At 42.7% G+C, this 26,458-nt stretch overlaps 4 protein-coding genes and 1 pseudogene across 6 annotated transcripts in view; all 5 read left to right on the top strand.

Annotated features, from left to right (window-relative positions):
- The first annotated feature begins 1,553 nt into the window (after nt 1-1,553).
- Nucleotides 1,554-7,158, top strand: LOC113582945 (C-C chemokine receptor type 5). The gene has a single exon (XM_027018997.2). The coding sequence runs from the start codon at nt 2,531-2,533 to the stop codon at nt 3,641-3,643; it is 1,113 nt and encodes a 370-aa protein (XP_026874798.2). The 5' UTR covers nt 1,554-2,530; the 3' UTR covers nt 3,644-7,158.
- Nucleotides 7,159-8,034: 876 nt separating this feature from the next.
- On the top strand, nt 8,035-10,222 carry LOC113582944 (5-beta-cholestane-3-alpha,7-alpha-diol 12-alpha-hydroxylase). Its single transcript, XM_027018995.2, has one exon. The coding sequence runs from the start codon at nt 8,477-8,479 to the stop codon at nt 10,010-10,012; it is 1,536 nt and encodes a 511-aa protein (XP_026874796.2). The 5' UTR covers nt 8,035-8,476; the 3' UTR covers nt 10,013-10,222.
- A 1,721-nt stretch (nt 10,223-11,943) lies between these two features.
- LOC113590803 (5-beta-cholestane-3-alpha,7-alpha-diol 12-alpha-hydroxylase-like) lies at nt 11,944-13,784 on the top strand. Its single transcript, XM_027031100.2, has one exon. The coding sequence runs from the start codon at nt 11,996-11,998 to the stop codon at nt 13,529-13,531; it is 1,536 nt and encodes a 511-aa protein (XP_026886901.2). The 5' UTR covers nt 11,944-11,995; the 3' UTR covers nt 13,532-13,784.
- A 1,276-nt stretch (nt 13,785-15,060) lies between these two features.
- LOC113590802 lies at nt 15,061-20,263 on the top strand (annotated as a pseudogene).
- Nucleotides 20,264-21,943: 1,680 nt separating this feature from the next.
- The window catches only part of cx47.1 (connexin 47.1), a 28,130-nt gene continuing 23,615 nt past the window's right edge, over nt 21,944-26,458 (top strand). For all 3 annotated transcript variants that reach the window (XM_035520101.1, XM_035520100.1, XM_035520102.1), the window contains exon 1: nt 21,944-22,084. The gene's annotated coding sequence lies outside the window, so the exon portion shown is untranslated. The remainder of the gene's footprint in view (nt 22,085-26,458) is intronic.

The raw sequence follows: 26,458 nt of genomic DNA, 5'->3' as shown, positions 1-26,458 counted from the left end.
TAAAAAAGAACAATGCATGATTTAATGTCAACTGTTTTTAACATACATACATGCTTTCAATCATCCTTTTGTTGCACTTAAAGTACCAGGTTTGAATGAAACCCTTCATTCTTCTAACACATTTCCAAAACCTTTATTCTGCTTACCTTATTCATACAATATCTGAATATAATTATGCATCTTAAGCACTTCTAAGACAAAAAGTAACAAAATTTATCTCAAGCCCTTCAAGGGCTGTTCACTTTAGGAACTTGAAGTACCTCTGAACTCCATTAAAATGACAGGACACGGAGGGGAGGAACCTAATTTTTGATAAAGACCGCCTGGGGACCCGTGTTCATTATTGTTCAGTGGTTACATTTACATTTACGGCATTTAGCAGACGCTCTTATCCAGAGCGACTTACAAAAGTGCTTTGTCATTTACTCATAGAATATATCCTAGAACAGTACAGTAGGTTAGAGTCCAACATACCAATGAACTAGAATACTGTAGAATACAGGGATGAATGCTGATGCCTAGAAGTACAAAATACATAAGGTCTATCTTAAACAATGATAAGTGCTATAAACAAGTAAACAAGTGCTAGAGTTTGTTAAAAAACATAAACAGTGCCCTACAATAAATACTAAATTAGTCAGTCAATAAGGGAGTAGTGTCAGTTGTCCTTTAAATATTCTGCAAAAAGAGATGGGTCTTCAGTCTGCGTTTGAAGACTGCAAGGGACTCTGCTGTCCCGACAGCAAGCGGGAGTTCATTCCACCATCTTGGAGCCAGGACAGAAAATAGTCTCGATGTTTGTCGTCCATGAGACCTGAAGCGAGGTATTTCAAGCCAAGCCGTACTTGAGGTTCAAATTACATGAGGTAGGAATCAGGCTTTGACCTTTGACAATGTATGGAGGGGCTGGTCCATTTTTGGCTTTGTAGGCAAGCATTATCAGTTATGCCCAGGCTATGAGCAGCTTCAGATGGCGATACCAGGGAGTTCTCGAAGGAAACTGTGAGGTCATGGTGAGGACTAGGAGTTCTTGGGATGTACAGAAGCTTGGTCTTGCTGGGGTGGAGCTTTAAGCGGTGGGCTGTCATCCATGACGCAATGTCAGTGCAACATGCTAATATGTCTGGAAAGCGAGAGTCAGAAAGTGGGAAGAAAAGAATTAAATGGGTGTTGTCAGCAGTGATAGAATCTTCTCATGGCTTCCCCTATGTTATCAACATTATTATATCAACATGTGACCGACATGATATATTTTCACTGAATCATTGTCTGTAATTTACTCTAGGCCTATGATCAACTGTGTCTGGGAAACCACACCATTGGATCACAGATGTTTTAATCTGACAGAAACTCAGAGAAATAGAAAGTTTCTATGACAACTACTATGTTTGCTTACAACAAATGAATGGTGTGTTCTGTTGGAACAATGGATGTGCTATTCAGTTCAATCCTGAGTGAAACTAACTCTGCCACATGCTGTCCTTCCTGCTGTCTTACCTTACATGCTGCACTTTGCCTTTGGCATGGGACGCTATTTCAGTGCTAGCCATGTAAAAAACAAAAGAACATCAGAAATAATAATTATTATTTTAATTTTTCAGAGTGTTGCCTTAGTAACTGGCCCACAACAGCCTGTTTACTGACTGGGGGCACTCCACAGACAGAACAGACAGTATTCCCTCACATTCCCACAAATTCCCTCACATTCTCACATATTCCCACATGTTCCCACACGTTCCCCCAGTCACATAGCAAGCCAACCTCTTGTCTCCCCTCACACTATGGTGCACATCTGCGGTCTCTCGCTGAGAACCAGCCTTTGTGGAAGATCAAATAACAGTAGTCATTTTCACCCTGCCCCACTACAAACACTCAGTTGATATTCAGGACTGTAAATCACTGTTCTGCAAGTTGTGACTTCCCATCGCAATTCTCTGTGGATTTAGTTCTCTATAGTTTTAGTCCAGATATTAGGTTACCTTACTGGAAAACATATGAACAAAGCAGGCGGTTCCGCATTTAGGAATTTCAAAGTTGGTTATGTATATTCTCATAACGTATGGTGAGCTTTGCAATAGAACTTTCGCCTTCCAACATGTTTGATGATTATAATTTGGAGTCAGATACACTGGTTTTAAACCTTCACTCTGCCTTTTTCCGTTGCTGGTGCTAGGTAAAATGGTACAAAACAAACAAAACATTTAACAGTTCAGAATTATGTGTTCATCGGGAGTAAACGATTCCTGCTGTCTTGATTTACTGTTTTCTTTGCAACTTTTGGTTCAGTATTGATCGGAAAATAATCACATGATTTTTTTTATTTTTATTGAAACATCAAAGTGATTAAAAACTGCTGTGTCCTGGCAACAGACCCGAGGCTAGTCACTTCCTTTTTCTTGCTGCCTATTATTCCGCATTCCTCCTGTCTGGGGAAAGTTGGAGAGCGCAATCGGGTGGATGCTGCCTTTGTCCAATAACAATAATATTATTCCAATAACATTTTTCCAAGGCTCGAACTGGACCCACAACCATGGACGTCCTTCATCCTGCATCTTTCAATGATTCCTATGATTACAGCTATGAGGACTATTACAACATGGAATCAGAAAAGGAATACAGACCCTGCGAGAAGCATGAAGTCAGAACATTCAGCCAAGCATTCCTGCCAGCTTTCTTCTCCATTACATGTGTACTCAGCTTCATAAGTAATTTAACTTTAATCACTATTTTCATCAAGAGTAAGTCTCTGCGGAAAGTGTTTCCCCTCAACATGGTCACCGCAGATCTTCTGTTTACGTTAACTCTTCCCTTCTGGGCTGTTTATGCACACGGGGAGTGGATCTTCGGGCCCCACATGTGCAAGGCTGTCACAGTGTTCTACATGGTGGGCTTGTTCAGCAGCAACCTGTTTGTCGGATGTCTGACCCTGCAGAAGTATGTATGTGTAGCTCGCGTGTGTGTGGGACGACTGAGTGCATGCAGGAAGAACACGCTGGCATGTGCTGCCGTCTGGCTCCTGTCAATTTTAGCTGCCACACCACATCTCAGCTTTGTGGAGGCTCATGAGTTCCAGGGGCAGAGGATCTGCAGCTATAACTTCATGCACACACACGGCTGGAGGATCTACATGAGGTTTCAAATGATCATCCTTGGATTCTGCGGACCCTTCCTGATCTTATTGTTCTCCTCCTGTGCTATTTTCCGCATCATGGCCAGGAGGACTTCACTTCCCAAAAGATCCAGGACCCTGAAATTGGTAATGGGATTTACAATCTTGTTTTTTGCCCTCTGGTTCCCTTACAGTGTGGTGAACTTACTGCATGCTTTGCAAGAGCTTCATATCATATCTGAGTGTGTGATAAGCCTGCACCTGGACCTGGCCATTCAGAGCACAGAATGTATTGCGTTCACACACGTTTGTCTGAATCCTTTGGCTTATCTCCTTCTGAACCAGAAGATCTGGAGGAAATTACAAGGGAAATATACAACCTCCAACTATTTGATTAGTGTTTCTGATAGCAGTGACGACGGGTTCAGTCAGAAGGACACACTCGAGCTTAAAGGACTGCAGAGGTTCTCCAGCCCTGACTTAGATAGCTCCTGCACCGAACAACAAGGTCACGTCTTACCACACATTACATAGTCTATCAGTTCAAACCTATGTCATTTCAGTGTCACCCCGATAATGGCATGTAGTCTACATCTGAGTCCAGAATCAGGACTACAGAGACCTCAAAATTATTTTACTATTTAGCTCTGCTTTTGTAGTCTGACTGCTTAATGCTCATTCTGTATTTTTATAGGACTTTTAATATTGCATTTTAATCCACACAACATATTAGACCATGTTTTGACTCCTGATGGATGTAGCTAGAAGGGAAAGAAATCCAGCACCACTCTTACATAAGTATAAGTAATAGGACTTTGTGACAGGGGTTTCCTGTCTGTGTGCCAGGCATCCAAAGTAGAAAACATTCCCCCCATGATTATAGCTATGTGTGATGATAAGGCCATTCAGAAAAATGTTTCTTATCTAGAAATGTGAGCAAAACATTTAACATTTCATAATTGTTTTCTACAATTATTCTAATATAATTCATATATCAACATTTTCTGCTGTAATTTTGGTTTATACCCAACTTCAAATGAAAATATTTGATTTATCTATAGAGGCTACTAGATAAATGACTAATTTGTCTGGCAACAAGCTCACTTGCTAAACTTGCTGATTCAGGACTACATAGGACTTCCAACACTGTGGAAAACAGAAGTTGGTAATTTCTAGTCCCTCAGGTCATGAACTTTATTCACATGACCAAATGTGTCTAGAAGTCATGAATCATGACCATGTGTCATCAGCATTAAACATTGACTAGAAAGGGGTGACCCTCTTCAGCAAATATTAGTTTAAAGTGAGATCCCTGTGTGTAATAGTTAGCATACGGCTAAGATGGGTCATTTAGTTATGCCATGAGTGAGTGACCATACGGTCACAATACTCATTAATGAAATCTAATTCCTGACTTATCTGCTGGTGTAAAATGTTAACAGGTGCACAAAATATTAAGTTCTCTTTCTCAGTATGTTCACACCATTTATGATCAAATATTACCATCTCCACAGAACAGCGTGGCATTTGTCTTAAGGTAGTGGTCAGTATATTACTGTCAGCTTTTAGTGTGAACCTGAATCCAACTAGAACATACACATAGAGCACCACCAACCACCATTGGACATACATACATACATATATACATATACATATATATATATACACACACACACACACACATCTATATAGTTACACATTTCACATTCATACAGGACAATTTAGAGTCTCCAATCAACCAAAACTTCATGTTTTTGGACTGTGGGAGGAAACCAGAGACCCTGGAGGAAATCCCATACAAACGCAGGAAGAACATGGAAACTCACCTAAGACCCTAGTGCTGAGAGGCAAATGTCCAAGGTTTCATGGCAGAAAAAGACCTGATAATTCTAGCCCAGAATAATACTGTGTTTAAAGGCTAAGCATCACCTAATGACCTCCCTGAAGATTTCACATTATCTTAGCCACTTCAAAAATGTATACGTGGATTAAAATGAAAATAACATGTTTATTACTTTAAAAATGACGAATACAACTAAATGGCGCAAAAACATGATGTCGCTCCAGAAATTCGCTGAGTGACGTCACTGACTGGCAACCGTGAACAACGCCGTGATCAAATACCATTACGACTTGGACCGTGAATTTTCCAGTGCTGGTTCTTCAGATTCCAAATATATTTTTTAACTAGTTAACGGTGCTCTCTTTTAACAAATGTCTTAGCTAAACTAGCTAATGCATTTGCTTTAGTGGTGTAATATGTTTTCGGGAGGTTAATCACATATGTCTAGGTTATATATATCTGGCCTTGAATGCATTCTCATTACCTTCTCTTCTGCCTTGCTGACTTAAGTGAATTTCTAGTGCTAACTTCGTATATTGAAATAACTTAAATAAACTTAGTGTTATCCATTCAAGTATTTGGAAAGATGCTGGATCATTATGGGAAACATAACTAGCTAGCTAAATAACGAACTTTAAGACGCTTCACACTGAGCTATTAATGACGATAGCTAGCTAGCTAAACGCAAAGGTGCAGTTATCAGTGTTGTTGTAAAAGCATAATACGTTGAATACACATTCATAAAATAGTCTATAAATCTCCGTAATAAACCTCGGTGGAGTAGTTTTAGCCTAGTAACATTATGCCTTGAGCCACCAAGCTTAGCAAGTCAGTCAGATAGCTACTAACCCAGCTAGCTAGCAAGACTAGCTAATGTTAGCTAACGTCAACTAAAATGGGCAAAGTAATCGCACTTACCCCGTTTACTTCCACATACAGTGGCTCTGGAACACAACTCTATTTTCTTTACATGGCCATATTGTTGGAAAAGCAGCAGTCTTAAGATTCAGTCGTCGTGAACCCATCTTTGCACCTCATAGTTGTGGTAAATCACAACATAACGGCGTCAGCGGATTGTCCTTTCCAATGTGCCATTTTAAAGTTGACATATTTTGTCAATGTTTTGTATATTTTGGGGTCTTTGGGCTATTTCTACACGGGGGTCCCACTGTACTTTGAATTATTGCAGCCAAAGACAACACACCTTTTGGTCATTTTGCATCACCTACAGTTCAAACTTCTTGAGTTGTTGCCCACCATCTACGTCACAGGGACGACTTTTACGAAGAAAGCGGGCGAAGCTAAATAACAAAACGTTAAGCCGCATTCCTTGAGTTTGTAAAAAAAAAATGTTTTCTATCGATAATCACAAGTTAGAAACTCAGCTTTCACTGTAACATTTTCATATTAACTGGTGCTGCCTGGTTAGTAATTACACTTCTTCACATTTGAACTCTCGTATAGTGATTTGAACTTTTGGTCCTTTAGGTTTTCCCCAGATTGCATCTCTCAGACACAAAGTGCAGCAAACACAATCTGTGACTTGCATGTTTCACAGGTTTGATTTGCTTTGATTAGCTCATTTCATATTTTACACAAACAATATCCACACTGACGTACCATATGGTGCCTATAATAGAAACAGGAACAGTCTGGGATAACACAAAAAAGTCCACATACTTATTTCCATTGTGGTCCCTTATACCAAATCACACATTAGGCAGCAGATGAAAATATAGCAAATGTGACATAAGTCAATTATCACAATACAACTGCATACCTAATGTATCCATCTAATTATTATCCATACACCCCTCATGTATCAATTATTAACAGCATATTTAAAACCTTGCACAGTATCAATCATTTTAAAACACCTTGGCAACCGATTCCAGAGTTGCAGCTATATACATAAAGAAACCAAATCTATGGTTCTTCTTCTAGTAGAATAACTATGAACTTCTTGCAGGTGCACAAAATAAATTTAAAATACTGTGGAACAACCCCGTGCAAAATCTTATACACCTTACATAACTCTCATCAATGCAACTCTGTGCTGCACCTTTTAGCCATCCCATAAGGTTTAAAATAACCTTAACCAATCTGAGAAGTTTGAAATCCCTTTTTAATGTACTTTGGAATATCATCATAGGTTCACGTGTTTCTTCTTGTCCACAGGGTCAGAGTCTTCAGCAAGTCAAGGCCAAGTGCTATAAAGAAGGACAGTAGGGAAGGGTTTTCAATCTGGGCTGTTATCTTAGAGATAACACTATTGTAACACAATCTTTCCCGAATCATTATTCTAGAACCAGGTACACTCAAGGACACCCGATCAATTTTTAATTATAGACTTATGCTGACTGGTGAGATAAAACAGTATTTATCGCTTTTAAAACCAAGCAAGAGGTTAAGCATAAATAATAATGACATTGTTTTCTCCATGTCATCATCCGCTTCCCTTGGTATCCACTCCTGTGGGCTTCACGCATCACTTCAAAGAGCATGTACTGCGCCTTTCTGATAAGGAGAGATGCTTAAAGCAAGCAGCTGCGTTGGAATTCACATTCCCTTAGCAACAAGCCCAATTCATTTGTGCAATTTCCTTAGAATTTCATAGTCATATTTAGCCTATATAAAAGCACAAACACCCTAAACAAACAAGCAAACAAACAAACAAACAAACAAACAAACATGCATGATGGACAGAAAAATCCAGCAGCTAAGTTTCCTCGGATGTATAAATGGACGGAGTGGTTGATTATTCAGAACATGTGGGCAAACTCTCCACAGATCTGCCTTCCAATGTGTTTTCTACAAAGGTTCAAATAAGTAGTCCTCCAATATAAAGCAGCGTATCAGTTTTGCTGAAAAACACGTACCTATAATTTAATATTTTATTGGGCATAAGGATATTACATATGCCACACAGAGCCACTCACAACTTTGTACATGACATGTCATGATTATAGAATGCAAATAAGTAAATAATTAAGAATGCAAATATCTAAATAATGAATTTAAAATGTTAACGTATAAATTATTTTTAACACCTATATGATTCTAATATTTTTGTGTGTATGTACATGAATGAGAGTGTGAGTGAGAAAGCCTTAGTATAGTGTTCTTAGTATAGTGTTAATTTTCATGCCATGAAAGCTGTTTTAAAAACATGGACATTGCTTTGATGTTAGCTTGCATGGACATGAACAGTCATCAATGTAAAATAAGTTTATAAAATTATTAGTGTTAAACCAAACCCCTCTCCAACACCAATTTCCACATTTTATTCCTCTTACATAAGTCTTAAATAAGTCTCATATAGCCTTAACTCTTTGAAACAAGAACATAACTCTGTATCTAAGCCAAATGTATTGATAAGCAGGAGAAACTGGGTTTAAATGCATGTCTGATACCCTCTAGAGGAGCCACTCACATTTCAGGATTCAAATGGGAGGAGCAATTGTGAACCAAATAAAGCTGGAGTTAATGTTCAGTGTGCTTGACTACACACAGAGGAGCTAACCATGAGCTTTCTGTTTCAAATCTTGCTTGCTCTTTTTACCTCTCTGCTGGGGGGCCTCTATCTCCTGGGAGCTTTCCGTCGGAGGAGGCCAGGGGAACCCCCACTGGATAAAGGCCCTCTGCCCTGGCTGGGACACGTGTTGGAGTTCAGGAGAGACACAGCAAAGTTTCTGGAGAGGATGAAACACAAGCACGGGGATATTTTCACAGTGCAGCTGGGAGGATTTTATTACACATTCCTGACAGATCCTCACTCATTTGGGTCAGTGGTCAAAGAGGCACGAGCAAAACTAGACTTCAATAAGTTTGCAAGACATCTGGTTCAGCGCGTGTTCGGATACCATCCCACAGAAGAAGAACACAAGTTAATTCAGGCATCCAGCAATAAGCATCTGATGGGTGACGGGTTGGTTCTGATCACTCAGGCCATGATGACCAATCTCCAGAACCTGATGCTCCATAACATGGGTGCTGGGGATTATGAGAAACCCTGGCAGGAGGCAGAGCTCTTCAACTACAGCTACAACATTGTTTTTCGCGCTGGTTACCTGTCCTTGTTTGGAAATGAGAATGTCAAAACCTCAGGAAGTTTGGACAAAGCCAAGAAAATTGACCGGACTCACTCAGATGAGCTCTTTGTTGAGTTTCGCAAATATGACCAGCTCTTCCCCAACCTGGCATACGGCGTGCTGGGGCCAAGCAGTAAGAGGGAGGCTGAGAGGCTGAAAAAGCTATTCTGGAAAATTCTGTCAGTGCAGAAGGTGAAGTCCAGACAGAACATCAGTGACTGGGTGAATGAGTCGCAGCAGGAGAGGGCTGAACTCGGAATGGAGGACTTCATGCTGGACCGACACATGCTCCTTCTCCTGTGGGCGTCCCAGGGTAACACAGGCCCTGCCTCTTTCTGGCTACTCCTGTTCCTCATGAAGCACCCTGACGCTATGGAGGCCGTGAGAGGAGAGGTGGAGGAGGTTCTCCGTGAAACAGGACAGGAGGTGAAGCGTGGTGGGCCGCTGATTAACCTGACCAGGGACATGCTGCAGAGAACCCCCATTCTGGACAGTGCGGTGGAGGAGACCCTCCGCATGACAGCTGCCCCTGTGCTCACCAGAGCCGTCCTGGAAGACATGACCCTGAACATGGCCAACGGACAGCAGTACAACATCCGCATGGGTGACAGAGTGTCACTGTTTCCCTACACCACAGTTCAGATGGACCCAGAGATACACACTGACCCACACACCTTCAAGTATGACCGCTTCCTTACTCCAGAGGGGGGCAAAAAGACTGATTTCTATAAAGGTGGGAAGAAGGTCAAGTATTACACCATGCCCTGGGGTGCTGGTGTCAGCATGTGCCCTGGAAGGTTCTTTGCTACGAATGAGCTGAAACAGTTTGTTTTCCTTATGATTACATACTTTGACTTTGAGCTTAAAAACCCAGAGGAGGAGATTCCAGATATAGATATTAAGAGATGGGGGTTTGGAACCATGCAGCCAACCAAGGACATGCAGTTCAGATACAGGCTTAGATTTTAGGCTGAATTAATCCTTTGTGTAATTTTTCAGCACTTTGTAAAGGCTTTGAATTTTAATTCCATTTACAAATATTATCTTACACGAAAACTGAAGGAACAATATTGATCTGTATTATGATTTAGGTAACATGTAGATTGGGAGAAAAGGCAAAGTTTTGCAAAAGAAAATATGAAGTGGGTATACGCTGGGAGCTGGCTGTTATCTGTTTTCATGTATGTGCATATCTAACAAATAAAATTAAAAAAAATCTCTGTTCTACCTTCATTGATCTGGTTAAGCAAATGGGTTATAGGAAAGCCAGTAGATATAACTTGTCAACTTTGTTGTGAGTGCAAAGTGTGACATTTGTACCAAGCATCTATTTTCTTGGCAAAGCCTGTAAAGGGGTTGACATAGGTAGGCATAACTGGAAATTAGTTTCACATGATAATGAACTTTTACAGTTTGGGTTTTCTGTTATACTAATTCATTTTTCCCAAAATGCACGTTTCTTTTTGTGACTATAACTGAGGGGAAAAAGCCAGGCTGGTTGGATAGAATGTCTTAATATCATGTTATGAATAATTTATATATTATCAATATAACAATATCATGTTAACAATGTTCTATATGATATGATGTTATTAATATCATGTTAAAATTGGATTAAACACTCAGGTCCCCATACTTTGGGGCGGCGCGGTAGCACACAGCGGCCTTCTCCAGGTCCGATAATGGTGCTATTGTGCTACTATCTGTCGTCTGTACTACTTTTTTCCAGCAACTTAAACCACACATACATGGAAACAACCAACCTCCATAGCCTGCTACACTTAAGACATAATACACAAACCTACCTGGACGACGGCGTGCTTCAGACGCTCTGTCACCTCGGGTTGCTATGCGTACCAGGCCTGCAGACCACGGCGTCGCCTAAGTCCGAATGCCGAAGGGGGAGACACCGCAAGCGGTGTGCAGGGAAGCGAGCTGGGGTCCGTGCTAGGCTAAAAGCTAATCCTAGCAGACCAGCTCTACCATCTCTATTCCTTTCAAATGTCTGCTCCTTGGATAGATAATAAGCTGGACTGCATCAAACTCCAGCACACTACAAAGCGAGAGTTCAGAGACTGCTGTTTTAATCTTTACTGAAACGGCTCAGCGACAATATTCCAGACGCCGCCATTCATCTGAATGGATTAGTCTCAATCCGTGCCGATAGAGACAATGCACTCTCCGGCAAAACAGGCGGCGGAGGAGTATGCATTTATATCAATGAGTCCTGGTGTAAAAACTCTGTGCTTGTCGTTAAGTACTGGAGTTTGCTATTGTCAGATGCAGACCTTTTTATTTACCGCGGGAATTCACCTCCGTGTTTATAATCGCGCTGTACATTCCACCCAGCGCGACTACACGAGAGGCTCTCCAGGAGCTGTATGGAGCGATTAGTGAACTGCAGAGCGTTCATCCAGACGGACTGTTTATTGTCGCCGGAGACTTCAACCACGCCAATCTCAAGTCAGTACTGCCTAAATTTCATCAACATGTGAACTTTGCAACGAGAGGAGAGAACGCGCTACACGCTGGATCTCGTTTACACAAACATCTCAACAGTTTAGCCACTGTCTTCCTCTACCACACATAAAACACCCCTCCAACACCCGTTTCCACATTTTATTCCTCTTACATAAGTCTTAAATAAGTCTCATACAGCCTTAACTGTTTGAAACAAGAAAACTCTGTATCTAAGACAAATGTATTGATAAGCAGGAGAAACTGGGTTTATATGCATTATTTGCATTTGGACAGAGCACTCAACCATTTCACTGAGAGTTAAACTGTGTATGACTATGTATGTGACAGATAAACCAAACTTGAAACTTGAATGTCTGATACCCTCTAGAGGATCCACTCACATTTCAGGATTCAAATGGGAGGAGCAATTGTGAACCAAATAAAGCTGGAGTTAATATTCATTGTGCTTGACTACGCACGGAGGAGTTAACCATGAGCTTTCTGTTTCAAATCTTGCTTGCTCTTTTTACCTCTCTGCTGGGGGGCCTCTATCTCCTGGGAGCTTTCCGTCGGAGGAGGCCAGGGGAACCCCCACTGGATAAAGGCCCTCTTCCCTGGCTGGGACACGTGTTGGAGTTCAGGAGAGACACAGCAAAGTTTCTGGAGAGGATGAAACACAAGCACGGGGATATTTTCACAGTGCAGCTGGGAGGATTTTATTACACATTCCTGACAGATCCTCACTCATTTGGGTCAGTGGTCAAAGAGGCACGAGCAAAACTAGACTTCAATAAGTTTGCAAGACATCTGGTTCAGCGCGTGTTCGGATACCATCCCACAGAAGAAGAACACAAGTTAATTCAGGCATCCAGCAATAAGCATCTGATGGGTGACGGGTTGGTTCTGATCACTCAGGCCATGATGACCAATCTCCAGAACCTGATGCTCCATAACATGGGTGCTGGGGATTATGAGAAACCCTGGCAGGAGGCAGAGCTCTTCAACTACAGCTACAACATTGTTTTTCGCGCTGGTTACCTGTCCTTGTTTGGAAATGAGAATGTCAAAACCTCAGGAAGTTTGGACAAAGCCAAGAAAATTGACCGGACTCACTCAGATGAGCTCTTTGTTGAGTTTCGCAAATATGACCAGCTCTTCCCCAACCTGGCATACGGCGTGCTGGGGCCAAGCAGTAAGAGGGAGGCTGAGAGGCTGAAAAAGCTATTCTGGAAAATTCTGTCAGTGCAGAAGGTGAAGTCCAGACAGAACATCAGTGACTGGGTGAATGAGTCGCAGCAGGAGAGGGCTGAACTCGGAATGGAGGACTTCATGCTGGACCGACACATGCTCCTTCTCCTGTGGGCGTCCCAGGGTAACACAGGCCCTGCCTCTTTCTGGCTACTCCTGTTCCTCATGAAGCACCCTGACGCTATGGAGGCCGTGAGAGGAGAGGTGGAGGAGGTTCTCCGTGAAACAGGACAGGAGGTGAAGCGTGGTGGGCCGCTGATTAACCTGACCAGGGACATGCTGCAGAGAACCCCCATTCTGGACAGTGCGGTGGAGGAGACCCTCCGCATGACAGCTGCCCCTGTGCTCACCAGAGCCGTCCTGGAAGACATGACCCTGAACATGGCCAACGGACAGCAGTACAACATCCGCATGGGTGACAGAGTGTCACTGTTTCCCTACACCACAGTTCAGATGGACCCAGAGATGCACCCTGACCCACACATCTTCAAGTATGACCGCTTCCTTACTCCAGAGGGGGGCAAAAAGACTGATTTCTATAAAGGTGGGAAGAAGGTCAAGTATTACACCATGCCCTGGGGTGCTGGTGTCAGCATGTGCCCTGGAAGGTTCTTTGCTACGAATGAGCTGAAACAGTTTGCTTTCCTTATGATTACATACTTTGACTTTGAGCTTAAAAACCCAGAGGAGGAGATTCCAGATATAGATATTAAGAGATGGGGGTTTGGAACCATGCAGCCAACCAAGGACATGCAGTTCAGATACAGGCTTAGATTTTAGGCTGAATTAATCCTTTGTGTAATTTTTCAGCACTTTGTAAAGGCTTTGAATTTTAATTCCATTTACAAATATTATCTTACACGAAAACTGAAGGAACAATATTGATCTGTATTATGATTTAGGTAACATGTAGATTGGGAGAAAAGGCAAAATTTTGCAAAAGAAAAGATGAAGTGGGTGTATGCTGGGAGCTGGCTGTTATCTGTTTTCATGTATGTGCATATCTAACAAATAAAATTAAAAAATCTCTGTTCTACCTTCATTGATCTGGTTAAGCAAATGGGTTATAGGAAAGCCAGTAGATATAACTTTTGTCAACTTTGATGTGAGTGCAAAGTGTTACATTTGTACCAAGCATCTATTTTCTTGGCAAAGTCTGTAAAGGGGTTGACATAGGTAGGCATAACTGGAAATTAGTTTCACATGATAATGAACTTTTACAGTTTGGGTTTTGTTATACTAATTAATTTTTCCCAAAATGCACATTTCTTTTTGTGACTATAACTGAGGGGAAAAAGCCAGGCTGGTTGGATAGAATGTCTTAATATCATGTTATGAATAATTTATATATTATCAATATAACAATATCATGTTAACAATTTTCTATAATGATATGATGTTATTAATATCATGTTAAAATTGGATTAAACACTCAGGTCCCCATACTTTGGGGCGGCGCGGTAACACAGAGCGGCCTTCTCCAGGTCCGATAATGGTGCTATTGTGCTACTATCTGTCGTCTGTACTACTTTTTTCCAGCAACTTAAACCACACATACATGGAAACAACCAACCTCCATAGCCTGCTACACTTAAGACATAATACACAAACCTACCTGGACGACGGCGTGCTTCAGACGCTCTGTCACCTCGGGTTGCTATGCGTACCAGGCCTGCAGACCACGGCGTCGCCTAAGTCCGAATGCCGAAGGGGGAGACACCGCAAGCGGTGTGCAGGGAAGCGAGCTGGGGTCCGTGCTAGGCTAAAAGCTAATCCTAGCAGACCAGCTCTACCATCTCTATTCCTTTCAAATGTCCGCTCCTTGGATAGATAATAAGCTGGACTGCATCAAACTCCAGCACACTACAAAGCGAGAATTCAGAGACTGCTGTGTTTTAATCTTTACTGAAACGGCTCAGCGACAATATTCCAGACGCCGCCATTCATCTGAATGGATTAGTCTCAATCCGTGCCGATAGACAATTCACTCTCCGGCAAAACACGCGGCGGAGGAGTATGCATTTATATCAATGAGTCCTGGTGTAAAAACTCTGCGCTTGTCGTTAAGTACTGGAGTTTGCTATTGTCAGATGCAGACCTTTTTATTTACCGCGGGAATTCACCTCCGTGTTTATAATCGCGCTGTACATTCCACCCAGCGCGACTACACGAGAGGCTCTCCAGGAGCTGTATGGAGCGATTAGTGAACTGCAGAGCGTTCATCCAGACGGACTGTTTATTGTCGCCGGAGACTTCAACCACGCCAATCTCAAGTCAGTACTGCCTAAATTTCATCAACATGTGAACTTTGCAACGAGAGGAGAGAACGCGCTACACGCTGGATCTCGTTTACACAAACATCTCAACAGTTTAACCACTGTCTTCCTCTACCACACATAAAACACCCCTCCAACACCCGTTTCCACATTTTATTCCTCTTACATAAGTTAAATAAGTCTCATACAGCCTTAACTGTTTGAAACAAGAAAACTCTGTATCTAAGACAAATGTATTGATAAGCAGGAGAAACTGGGTTTATATGCATTATTTGCATTTGGACAGAGCACTCAACCATTTCACTGAGAGTTAAACTGTGTATGACTATGTATGTGACAGATAAACCAAACTTGAAACTTGAATGTCTGATACCCTCTAGAGGATCCACTCACATTTCAGGATTCAAATGGGAGGAACAATTGTGAACCAAATAAAGCTGAAGTTAATGTTCAGTGTGCTTGACTAAACACAGTGGAGCTAACCATGAGCTTTCTGTTTCCAATCTTGCTTGCTCTTTTTACCTCTCTGTTGGGGGGCCTCTATCTCCTGGGAGCTTTCCGTCGGAGGAGGCCAGGGGAACCCCCACTGGATAAAGGCCCTCTGCCCTGGCTGGGACACGTGTTGGAGTTCAGGAGAGACACAGCAAAGTTTCTGGAGAGGATGAAACACAAGCACGGGGATATTTTCACAGTGCAGCTGGGAGGATTTTATTACACATTCCTGACGGATCCTCACTCATTTGGGTTAGTAGTCAAAGAGGCACGAGCAAAACTAGACTTCAATAAGTTTGCAAGACATCTGATTCAGCGCGTGTTTGGCTACCCTACCACAGAAGAAGAACACAAGTTAATTCAGGCATCCAGCAATAAGCATCTGATGGGTGACGGGTTGGTTCTGATCACTCAGGCCATGATGACCAATCTATAGAACCTGATGCTCCAGGATGCAGAGCTCTTCAACTACAGCTACAACATTGCTTTTCATGCCAGTTACCTGTCCTTGTTTGGAAATGAGTATGTCAAAACCTCAGGAAATTGACAAAACCAAGGAAATTGAGTCAGATGAGCTCTTCTGCGAGTTTCGCAAATATGACTGACTCTTGCCCAACATGATCTATGGCATACTGGGGCAAAATCTGAAGAGAGAGGCTGAAAAGGCTATTCTGGAACATTGTCAGTGCAGAAGGTGAAGTCCAGACAGAACATCAGTGACTGGGTGAATAAGTCGCAGCAGGAGAGGGCTGAACTCGGAATGGAGGACTTCATGCTGGACCGACACATGCTCCTTCTCCTGCGGGCGTCCCAGGGTAACTCAGGCCCTGCCTCTTTCTGGCTCCTCCTGTTCCTCATGAAGCACCCTGACGCTATGGAGGTGGAGGAGGTTCTCCATGAAACAGGACAGTTCAAGTTCAAAGAGATTTTATTGCCATTTCAGCTATATACAATTACACAACAAAAACAAGACAATGTTCCTCCACGACCATGGTGCAACACAAAACAACAGTGCAACAGACATGCTACCCAAGTGCAAACAGTCCAATATAGTGCAAAAATGTCATTAAATAAACAATAATAAATACAGGTCAGGACAAGTACAAAATGAGTAGACAGTGCAATTATTTAGTCCAGTACACAGTACTGGGCATATGTAAAGTGAGTTGTGCGTAGGAATCAGTGACATGCTACACTGAACATAGTCACCAGTAGCAGCCAGAACAGTTCAGAGTACAATGCTGGTTTAGTACAGTACTCTAGCAGCAAGTAGGATAATGTGCAAGACTGCAACAGGAGTGCATAGTTTATTTGTGTGAGGTTTGACTTCAGCACTAGTCCGATGCAAAAAAAACATATGAGTGTGTGTATATGTATGAGGAGGTGAAGCGTGGTGGGCCGCTGATTAACCTGACCAGGGACATGCTGCAGAGAACCCCCATTCCGGACAGTGCAGTGGAGGAGACCCTCCGCATGACAGCTGCCCCTGTGCTCACCAGAGCCGTCCTGGAAGACATGACCCTGAACATGGCCAACAGACAGCAGAACATCTGCTGTTAACATTAATGGTTAACACAACCACACAGACAACTCAGGTTAAATAGCCTGAACATAAACACAGGCTACAATAACATCAACAGTGGTCTTACAAATATTAATGATAACTACACAAACAAACAGACATCCATAATGACCAACAATGTTGCACATACTAGCAGGGGTTTATATACTGACGAACATACAACACTAAACCCTGTGCAGGTGTGTGCAATCAAGGAGGGCGTGGTTACAAATAACAATCGTGAATCCCACGGCACGCGGTGGGCCATACCAAGTGACTAGTGTAGGGGGGAGCATTCCATGACAACAATGCACTTTATCTACAAATCTTAGACCTCAGTAAAACCATGTCTTCAGCAGCTAAAGATTGGTTTACCCTCAGGTACACTGACATCTAGTGGCAGATTTTAAATGACACACCAGTTGGGATTAGTTTAAACTGCACGTTCAAGGATATAGCAGAATGACTGATTGGAAATGGAATTATATCTGGGCATTAACATGTAGAGTAGAAGCTTTAATTTATTGTATATTTGTACAATATAATGTGTAGCTGTACCTGCTTATGTTAAAGGGCATTATTAGTGTTAGCTTGAAAAAGTGAAAGCAGATTTTTATTAGTCAGCTTTTGTCAGCTTTTATTCACAGTAAGGCATGAGTAAGAGGAATGGTGGCAATGGCATTCAGCAGTTTTGTGGCCAACCTCAGAAAAAAAGAAAAGTCTGTTCCCCTGATAAACTACCGCAGCAAGAAATCAGACCAGTTCTTCATAACACATAGCAGATGTTTTGGACCTGACTGAGTATAGGATGCAGAATATAATGTCATTTAGGGCCTAAAGAGACAGGGTGAGAGTTCTAGTATGAAACAGCTAATGAAACTTCCCAGTGCCTGCCAATGGAAGGCTATGATGTTCTGTGACAGCCTGTGTTCCAACGGCTACATCTACATCCCACTGGTGTTCCTGGTGGAATGCAAACACTACCATGCCAGGAATGCTTTCCTTCAGTTTAATTGGACATGAAAGGCATCTAGGAGTGGATAAAGCAAGCGATGCCATGCATCTGGTGGAAAGTCATCAGCTACCACTATGTGCAGTGGGAAAGTGAAATGCTAGGGTTAGGGTTGGGGTTGGGGTTAGGGTTAGGGTTGGTTTTAGGATTGGGGTTGGGATTAGGGTTAAGGTTGGGTTTAGGGTTAGGTTAGAGTTGGGTTTAGGGTTAGGGTTAGGGTTGGTGTTAGGGTTGGGTTTAAGGTTAGAGTTGGTGTTAGCGTTGGTTTGGGTTTAGGGTTGGGTTTAGGGTTAGGGTTAGGGTTAGGGTTTAGGGTTATAGAACACCTAACTGACTCATTACACCTGCAGGTATTGATGACTATATGGAATCCTAGGAGGGGAGGCACCTAAAGAATTTAAACTTCATGATTCCATTACATTGTCTTAGTGGTTCTTTTAAAGAAAAGGCAAATTCTTGACAGAAAACATATTCTGTCACTCAGGAATTTTGTCAATACCTGCAGCCCAAACCCTGCTATGGGAAAAGCGCTTCGTCATAAGACACACATGCTTATACTGAACTGAGAATATCAGTTCTTTCCTCATTGACATTGACAGCCCATTCCTTGTTCTGTTACATGGTCCTAATCACAGCTGTTAGCTTGCCCAGAAGCTGTGATTAAAAAATATGAACTAAAAGCAATACTTCATTTTATACAAGATACGCGTGTGAATGATATGGCTTTGTGAACATAGACTGTATTTATGGCACATATATATAATAATAAATGCCTGAAGACCCATCTATTTGCAGAATATTTAAAGGACAACTGACCCTGTTCCCATAATGACTGACTAAATTAGTACTTATTGTAGGATATTGTTTATGTTGTTTAACAAACTCAAGCATTTATTGTTTATAGCACTTTTGTTTAAGATAGACCTTATGTCTTTTGCACTTCTAGGTATCAGCATTCATCTCTGTATTCTACAGTATTCTAGTTCATTGGTATGTTTAATTCTAACCTATTGTACTGTACTAGGATGTATTCTATGAGGAAATGACAAAGCACTTTTGTAAGTCGCTCTGGATAAGAGCGTCTGCTAAATGCCGTAAATGTAAATGTAAATATATACAGTCTATGGTTATGAGCGTGCTGCCACCATGTGCTGTTTCTTTAATAATATTAAGGAAATATCATGATCATATATGAACAAAAAACTCCAAGCATAGATTGAAATGTGAAATTTCAGGGGTCCTCTGGATTTTAGACAGGCACCAAAAGTAAGAGTGCTTATCGAAGTTATCAAGTTAGTGAATTCCCTGCCCCCCACAATGTCCACTTCATGGCTACGGCCTTGCTACAGTAACTGTTACTATACTACAATAATAAATGCCTGTTTTTATGAGGTGATACTCAGCTGGGGCCAAGCGATAAGAGGGAGGCTGAGAGGCTGAAAAGGCTATTCTGGAACATTCTGTCAGTGCAGCAGGTGAAATCCAGAGAGAACATCAGTGACTGGGTGAATGAGTCACAGCAGGAGAGGGCTGAACTCGGAATGGAGGACTTCATGCTGGACCGACACATGCTCCTTCTCCTGTGGGCGTCCCAGGGTAACACAGGCCCTGCCTCTTTCTGGCTACTCCTGTTCCTCATGAAGCACCCTGACGCTATGGAGGCCGTGAGAGGAGAGGTGGAGGAGGTTCTCCGTGAAACAGGTCAGGAGGTGAAGCGTGGTGGGCCGCTGATTAACCTGACCAGGGACATGCTGCAGAGTACCCCCATTCTGGACAGTGTGGTGGATGAGAGCCTCCGCATGACAGCTGCCCCTTTGCTCACCAGAGCCGTCCTGGATGACATGACCCTGAACATGGCCAACAGACAGCAGTATATCCGCATGGGTGACAGAGTGTCACTGTTTCCCTACACCACAGTTCAGACGGACCCAGAGACACAGAAGGTCAATATTACAGCATGCCCTGGGGTCAGCATGTGCACTGGCAGCATTATTTTGCTCATGCTCACATACTTTGATCTCAAAAACCCTGATGAGGAGATTCCAGATATAGATCTCCAGAGATTGGGGATAGGGGTTATGCATTCAACCAAGGACATCCAGTTTAGATACAGAGTCATTTTAGGTGGAATAGCACATTGCTTGTGTAGTTTCCAACTGAACACCTTTTAAAGACAAACTATTCCCTATATAAAACATGTTAAACAATGCTGAATGCAGTTCTGTGATTTATTTAATATAGAATATGAGCATATGTTTTTCAAACTGATTTTGCCTGTAATGATAAAATGTAAAATAAAAATCTATTCTATCCATGTTCCTGTAATGCAGATAAGATACAGGAAAGTCAGCAGGTACATTTTTGTAAATTTTACAAAATGTTACATGCGGGCAAAGATGTTACACTTATTTTCTTGGCAAAGGACATGAGTGGGTATAACTGGAAACCTGTTTTGCTTGATGAAGGAATTAGTGATTTATGTCATTTTATATATATTATTCACTTTAGCTATAATATGTCTTTCATGTGTTATATATATGTGTGTGTGCCCTGGTATGTTTGCTTCTGTGTTACAGGTTCATGCCAGGTCTTGTGGGTAATTTCCCTTCCACACTTGGACCCAGTCCCAATGTTCCATCTCCATGGCGGGATCACCATCCTCCTGGCTCATCAGATAAAAGGAGAAAGAGGAAGAGAGAGAGATAGACTGGTTGTGTTGGGAAAGAGACTTGTGTGGTGTTGGGCTTTGCACTTGTTTGCATTCAACTGACTTAGTGTATGACCTTGTATTCTGTCCCTGGCTTTTGACTTAATATTCTCCCTCGGATAGTCGGCTGCCTTGTATATAAATATGTACATATCTAGTTTGTTGTAAATATCTTTCTTATGCATAGTAGTGGTGTATCACAGTGTTGTAAGGAGGGGCTGCCAGTTTTTTTGAGGGCAGGCAAATGTGTTCTTTTTCTGTTTTCTTTGGTGATAGGTGGTGAGTGTAGGCTGTGTATTTTCTTTTGGTGGAGTATAGACAGCTGTCTTGTTCCTTCTTAGCCTGTTTTGTTTGTTTGCTTGGTCCCTCCTGACATTGTTACACTGATCCCCTGTATAGTTATATGTTTATTCCAACACTGGCTAAACACCGCATTGACTTTTTCTGTTTTGTTTCTCATTCAACTCACCAATCGTTCACCGATATCACGTCATGTTTTAATGTTACGGACTCCCCTGCCTAGACTGAAATGTAAGACGTCATTAAAGCACTATTAATTTAAGAGGAACTGAACTGAGGGATAGACAAAGAATAAAGAGATGAATATAATGCAGAGGGAAAACTGAGTAATTCAGCAGTTTAGTGAATACAGCATAACTTATAGTTTTTTTTTAATTTGCAGGAGGCACAGCGCTACACAGATCTGAGTACTCCACATAGTGTCTCCAGTCCAGTGGCAGACACCAAGGTCAGGGGTCAATGAATCTTCACCGTGATGTCATCAGGTCCACTTTAGACAATACATGGCCATAGGGACAAGGAAAATTTTCCTTACACTAGTAAAGTGGATAGATAGATAAAGCCACACACACACACACACACACACACACACACACACACACACACACACACACACACACACACACACACACACAGCATGCCCTAAAACATGTTGAAATCTCAGTTGTGTTTGACAGTTATGAGATATAAGAGAGCGACAGACTGAATCTGGCTGGAAAACAAAAGTCACGATTGATGCAGCAAACAGATTGGCTTCCCTTCAGGGGGAACAATGGGCCTATTGGTTGGAGGTCTGACTCCTGAGGGTCACTGCCTGTACTTGGTGGTGAGGGGTTTTGAGGGAAAAAAAACACCCATTGTCCTTATGCTCCATGGTGATTTAGGACACATTGGCTGTGGGCTGCAGGTTTGCAAGGTATATTTATGACCTCTGTAGGGCGATGAATCCAGACGTGCTACACGGATGAGCTGCCAGAATGGGGAGGTATTTTCTGCTTTTATTGACCATCTGTATAGGCTGTTGCTCATGCTTTTGTCTAAGTGTGTTTGGATTAAGAGAGACTTTCATTTTTGTAACTGAGGCTTAACTGATCACCATAAAGAGGTGCTTCATACCTTCGTAACTGCAGTGGAGAGGTTTTTTCCCAGGAAAAAAAAAACATCAGTGTCGTTATGGGATCAGTGTAATGCTTCTAATTCAATGCTAATCCTTTATTGATCCATAAGTCTGTCTGTCTGTGTGTAGTTGTGTAATAGACTGGTTATGACATTTCTGTCATAAATGTAACACCTCTGGGTTTGTGAATGTTCTGTTAAAAATGAAATACCAATAGACTGTGCAATAGCCTCAGGTACATGACATACCACACATATAACATGGATTCTGAAAGCTAGCTATCAACTTGCCAACAGCATTTTGGGAATGAACATTATTGGCTTCTAGCTGACGACTAACAATACAGATTCTGCACCTCTCTCTCTCTCTCTCTCTCTCTCTCTCTCTCTCTCTCTCTCTCTCTCTCTCTGTGTGTGTGTGTGTGTGTGTGTGTGTGTGTGTGTGTGTGTGTGTGTGTGTGTGTGTGTGTGTGTGCATGTCTCTCTCTCTGCATGTGCTCCAGCCTGGAATAATCGGTTTAACTTTATCACTTTATTGTCACCTCTAGTCACTAGTTTGATATGAGCAGGCTGTGCTCATTGTTTATTTTGTTTATTATGTGCTTATTGTTTTTGTTGTTGTTTTATTTAGTTTTTTTATCATTTGTTTGCTCTCTTAAATTGGCTATTTGGCTTGTAACGAGTCTGTCAATAAACCTAAACAAACCTAAATATTCTCACGCACCTTGCTGTTTTTTATAACCTGTGGACATGGATTTAGTTGATGTTTTTTATTTAAAATAAGTGCACTGCAGACTCTAGCTTTCAATATGAGCTTTCTAATACATGCAGATTAACTTTGCTATGAGTCTTAATTTCATACTTTGGTAACCTTATCTGAACTACCACGCTGGACCAGCCGGGGACACTGTTGCCTTCCAAAATGTTACTATAAATGTTCCTGTGGAACTATACAGCTCCCATAAGCAAGAAACACAGCCCATCGGTCCCTTGAGAATCAGGCTGCCAGGGGCTCAGATGAGAAAGACAGGGATACCAAATAGTTGACACTGTTTACATGGAAACAAGACACAAGTAATTTAGTGGAGAGAAGGGATGACCCAGGTCTCAGTAAACATGTTGGTTTTGTAAAATCTGAAGGTTAAGAGACATTTCTATCTATCCAGTAATCATTGTTGTAACTGTAATCTCATTTTAAGTCAACTAATGGCCTCCAGAACAAAAGGTCTCACTTGCCTGTTTCCAGTTGTGGTTCTGGAAAACTCCAGCCTGATTCATCCTGGATAAAGATGGCAAACTCTCTTGTGTAACGCTGATGATGTGTGCTCCTCTGGGAGTTCATTTGGAAGTTTCCTAAGCTGAGACACATTTTAAAGTAAGAACAGACCTGATGACATTGTAAGGAGAACGAGAAGACTCCAGTGTAATTCTGCTGTCCTTTCCACAGTTGGGAGAGACATTTGTTTGCCTCTCCCTTTTTTTAGGACGCAGGTCCCTATTCCCGGTGCTCAGCAGTAGCCTGCTAACCAGACTTCCCACCTCCCTGTCCCACTCGCTCGCCACCTCCCTCCCTACATCACCCCCACCTCGTTCTCCACCTCACTCCTTACCTCCCTCCCTACATCACCCCCACCTCGTTCTCCACCTCACTCCTTACCTCCCTCCCTACATCACCCCCAACTCATTCTCCACCTCACCCCCACCTCCCTCCCTACATCACTCCGCACCTCTCTACCCACCTCCCTACCTACCTCCCTACCTACCTCACCCCCACCTCCCTACCTCCCTCCCTACATCACCCCATACCTCTCTACCCACCTCCCTCCCTACATCACCCCATACCTCTCTACCCACCTCCCTCCCTACATCACCCCACCTCCCTCCCTACCTCCCTCCCTACATCACCCCACCTCGTTCTCCACCTCACTCCTTACCTCCCTCCCCACCTCCCTCCCTACCTCCCTTCCTACATCACCCCCAACTCATTCTCCACCTCACCCCCACCTCCCTCTCTACATCACTCCGCACCTCTCTACCCACCTCCCTCCCTACATCACCCCACCTCCCTCCCTACCTCCCTCCCTACATCACCCCACCTCGTTCTCCACCTCACCCCCACCTCCCTCCCTACATCACCCCCAACTCATTCTCCACCTCACCCCCACCTCCCTCCCTACATCACTCCGCACCTCTCTACCCACCTCCCTACCTACCTCCCTACCTACCTCACCCCCACCTCCCTACCTCCCTCCCTACATCACCCCATACCTCTCTACCCACCTCCCTCCCTACATCACCCCATACCTCTCTACCCACCTCCCTCCCTACATCACCCCACCTCCCTCCCTACCTCCCTCCCTACATCACCCCACCTCGTTCTCCACCTCACTCCTTACCTCCCTCCCCACCTCCCTCCCTACCTCCCTTCCTACATCACCCCCAACTCATTCTCCACCTCACCCCCACCTCCCTCTCTACATCACTCCGCACCTCTCTACCCACCTCCCTCCCTACATCACCCCACCTCCCTCCCTACCTCCCTCCCTACATCACCCCACCTCGTTCTCCACCTCACCCCCACCTCCCTCCCTACATCACCCCCAACTCATTCTCCACCTCACCCCCACCTCCTTCCCTACATCACTCCGCACCTCTCTACCCACCTCCCTACCTACCTCACCTCCACCTCCCTCCCTACCTCCCTCCCTACATCACCCCCAACTCATTCTCCACCTCACCCCCACCTCCCTCCCTACATCACTCCGCACCTCTCTACCCACCTCCCTACCTACCTCACCTCCACCTCCCTCTCTACCTCCCTACCTACATCACCCCACACCTCTCTACCCACCTTCCTCCCTATATCACTCCACACCTCTCTACCCACCTCACTCCCTACATCACCCCTACCTTCCAAAAGTACATTATGCACAGATAACTGTGTTCAGTTCAAGGTATATGTACATTGTCAAAATAACAAAGTAATGTCAAATGCTGTAACATTGAGCGGTACAGAGGCGGACGCATATGGGGAGAAGAGCGAGATTTATTAGGGGCAAAACCAGAGTCGTAGTCATTATAGCAGTCCAGGGTCATAGAGTCAATACAGAAAGTACGGTGATACATTAACACATTAACAAAAACATACAAAAACATACAAAGGCAAACAAGGGATATAACAGAGGCTAGGACACACGAAGGCTAGGATAACAAAACAGGATAACAAACGAAGGCTTTGAAACACAGACGGGCTTTCAGACTTCTACCAACACATACACGCAAACATTCAAATAAACAATGAACAGCCAAGACACAGGGAACATAATAGGGTTTAAATACATGAACTTAACAAGAAACAAGAAGAGAAACTTGAAACAAGAAACAGGTGTGGAAAATCAAATGAGGGGTGGAGAAAATTAAACTACAGAATGGAACTAAAATACACAAGCCAGGGAAACCACGGAAGCTGGGAGGGACTATTCATGACAAATGTTACCAACTGGCAGGTAACCCTTTGCATGTAACCATAGATCTGAAAGGTCTTTCTTAACCACAATGCCAAAGACAGCCACAGTAGAAATATCAAAATGCTTGGAATATAGCTGTCTCCTTTTGTCTTCAGATCACCACTCTCAAGTGCATTAAGAGTATGTGTAGTGTGTTACACCCTTCTCAAAAGCATTAAGAGTGTGTGCAGGGATCTGGTTCTTCTTGTTTTCCCTTACATGGCATGGCTTGTTCCATGATTATCTTCAAGTGTCACATATTCACCATGCGTAATTCATCAAATGCACATAATGATAAAAACCCCTCCCATACACAATCAGAGGCATTTTGACAGCGTTATTAAAACTGAACTGGAAATGTTAATGTCAATCTCAGAAGGTTCCTTCAGACCACAGACACTGAATGGTAAAGAGAGCACAACATTGGTGTATATTCAATCATATTTCTAAACTTACTGATATTTTGCTTTATCACGAAAGCTCTAAAGACAATTTCTACATTTAGAGATGCTAATTAAAACATGATTGTAAACTAAATGCTCAGGCTTTCTCAATTCTCTTTTACAGCTAGAAGATAAATCAGGTAAATATCAGGTTTTATCAGGTAAATCAGAAACAGAATTAGAAAAATCAGAAACCTGAGGGATTATATGGCTGTGCTTGGAAAACTTGATTCATCTTTCCTCTGTGCACTATAGACCATACTCTCATGTTCTCACGTATAACTCTTTTTTTAT

The sequence above is a fragment of the Electrophorus electricus genome, chromosome 19 (genome assembly GCF_013358815.1).
Source record: "Electrophorus electricus isolate fEleEle1 chromosome 19, fEleEle1.pri, whole genome shotgun sequence".
NCBI lineage: Eukaryota > Metazoa > Chordata > Actinopteri > Gymnotiformes > Gymnotidae > Electrophorus > Electrophorus electricus.
The sequence above is the reverse complement of the archived record's forward strand: the minus strand, read 5'-3'. Positions and strand labels throughout refer to the sequence as shown.

Excerpts from the sequence above, each read along its gene's own strand:
- LOC113582945 (XM_027018997.2), top strand. The coding sequence starts at position 2,531 with ATGGACGTCCTTCATCCTGCATCTTTCAATGATTCCTATGATTACAGC.
- LOC113582944 (XM_027018995.2), top strand. The coding sequence starts at position 8,477 with ATGAGCTTTCTGTTTCAAATCTTGCTTGCTCTTTTTACCTCTCTGCTG.
- LOC113590803 (XM_027031100.2), top strand. The coding sequence starts at position 11,996 with ATGAGCTTTCTGTTTCAAATCTTGCTTGCTCTTTTTACCTCTCTGCTG.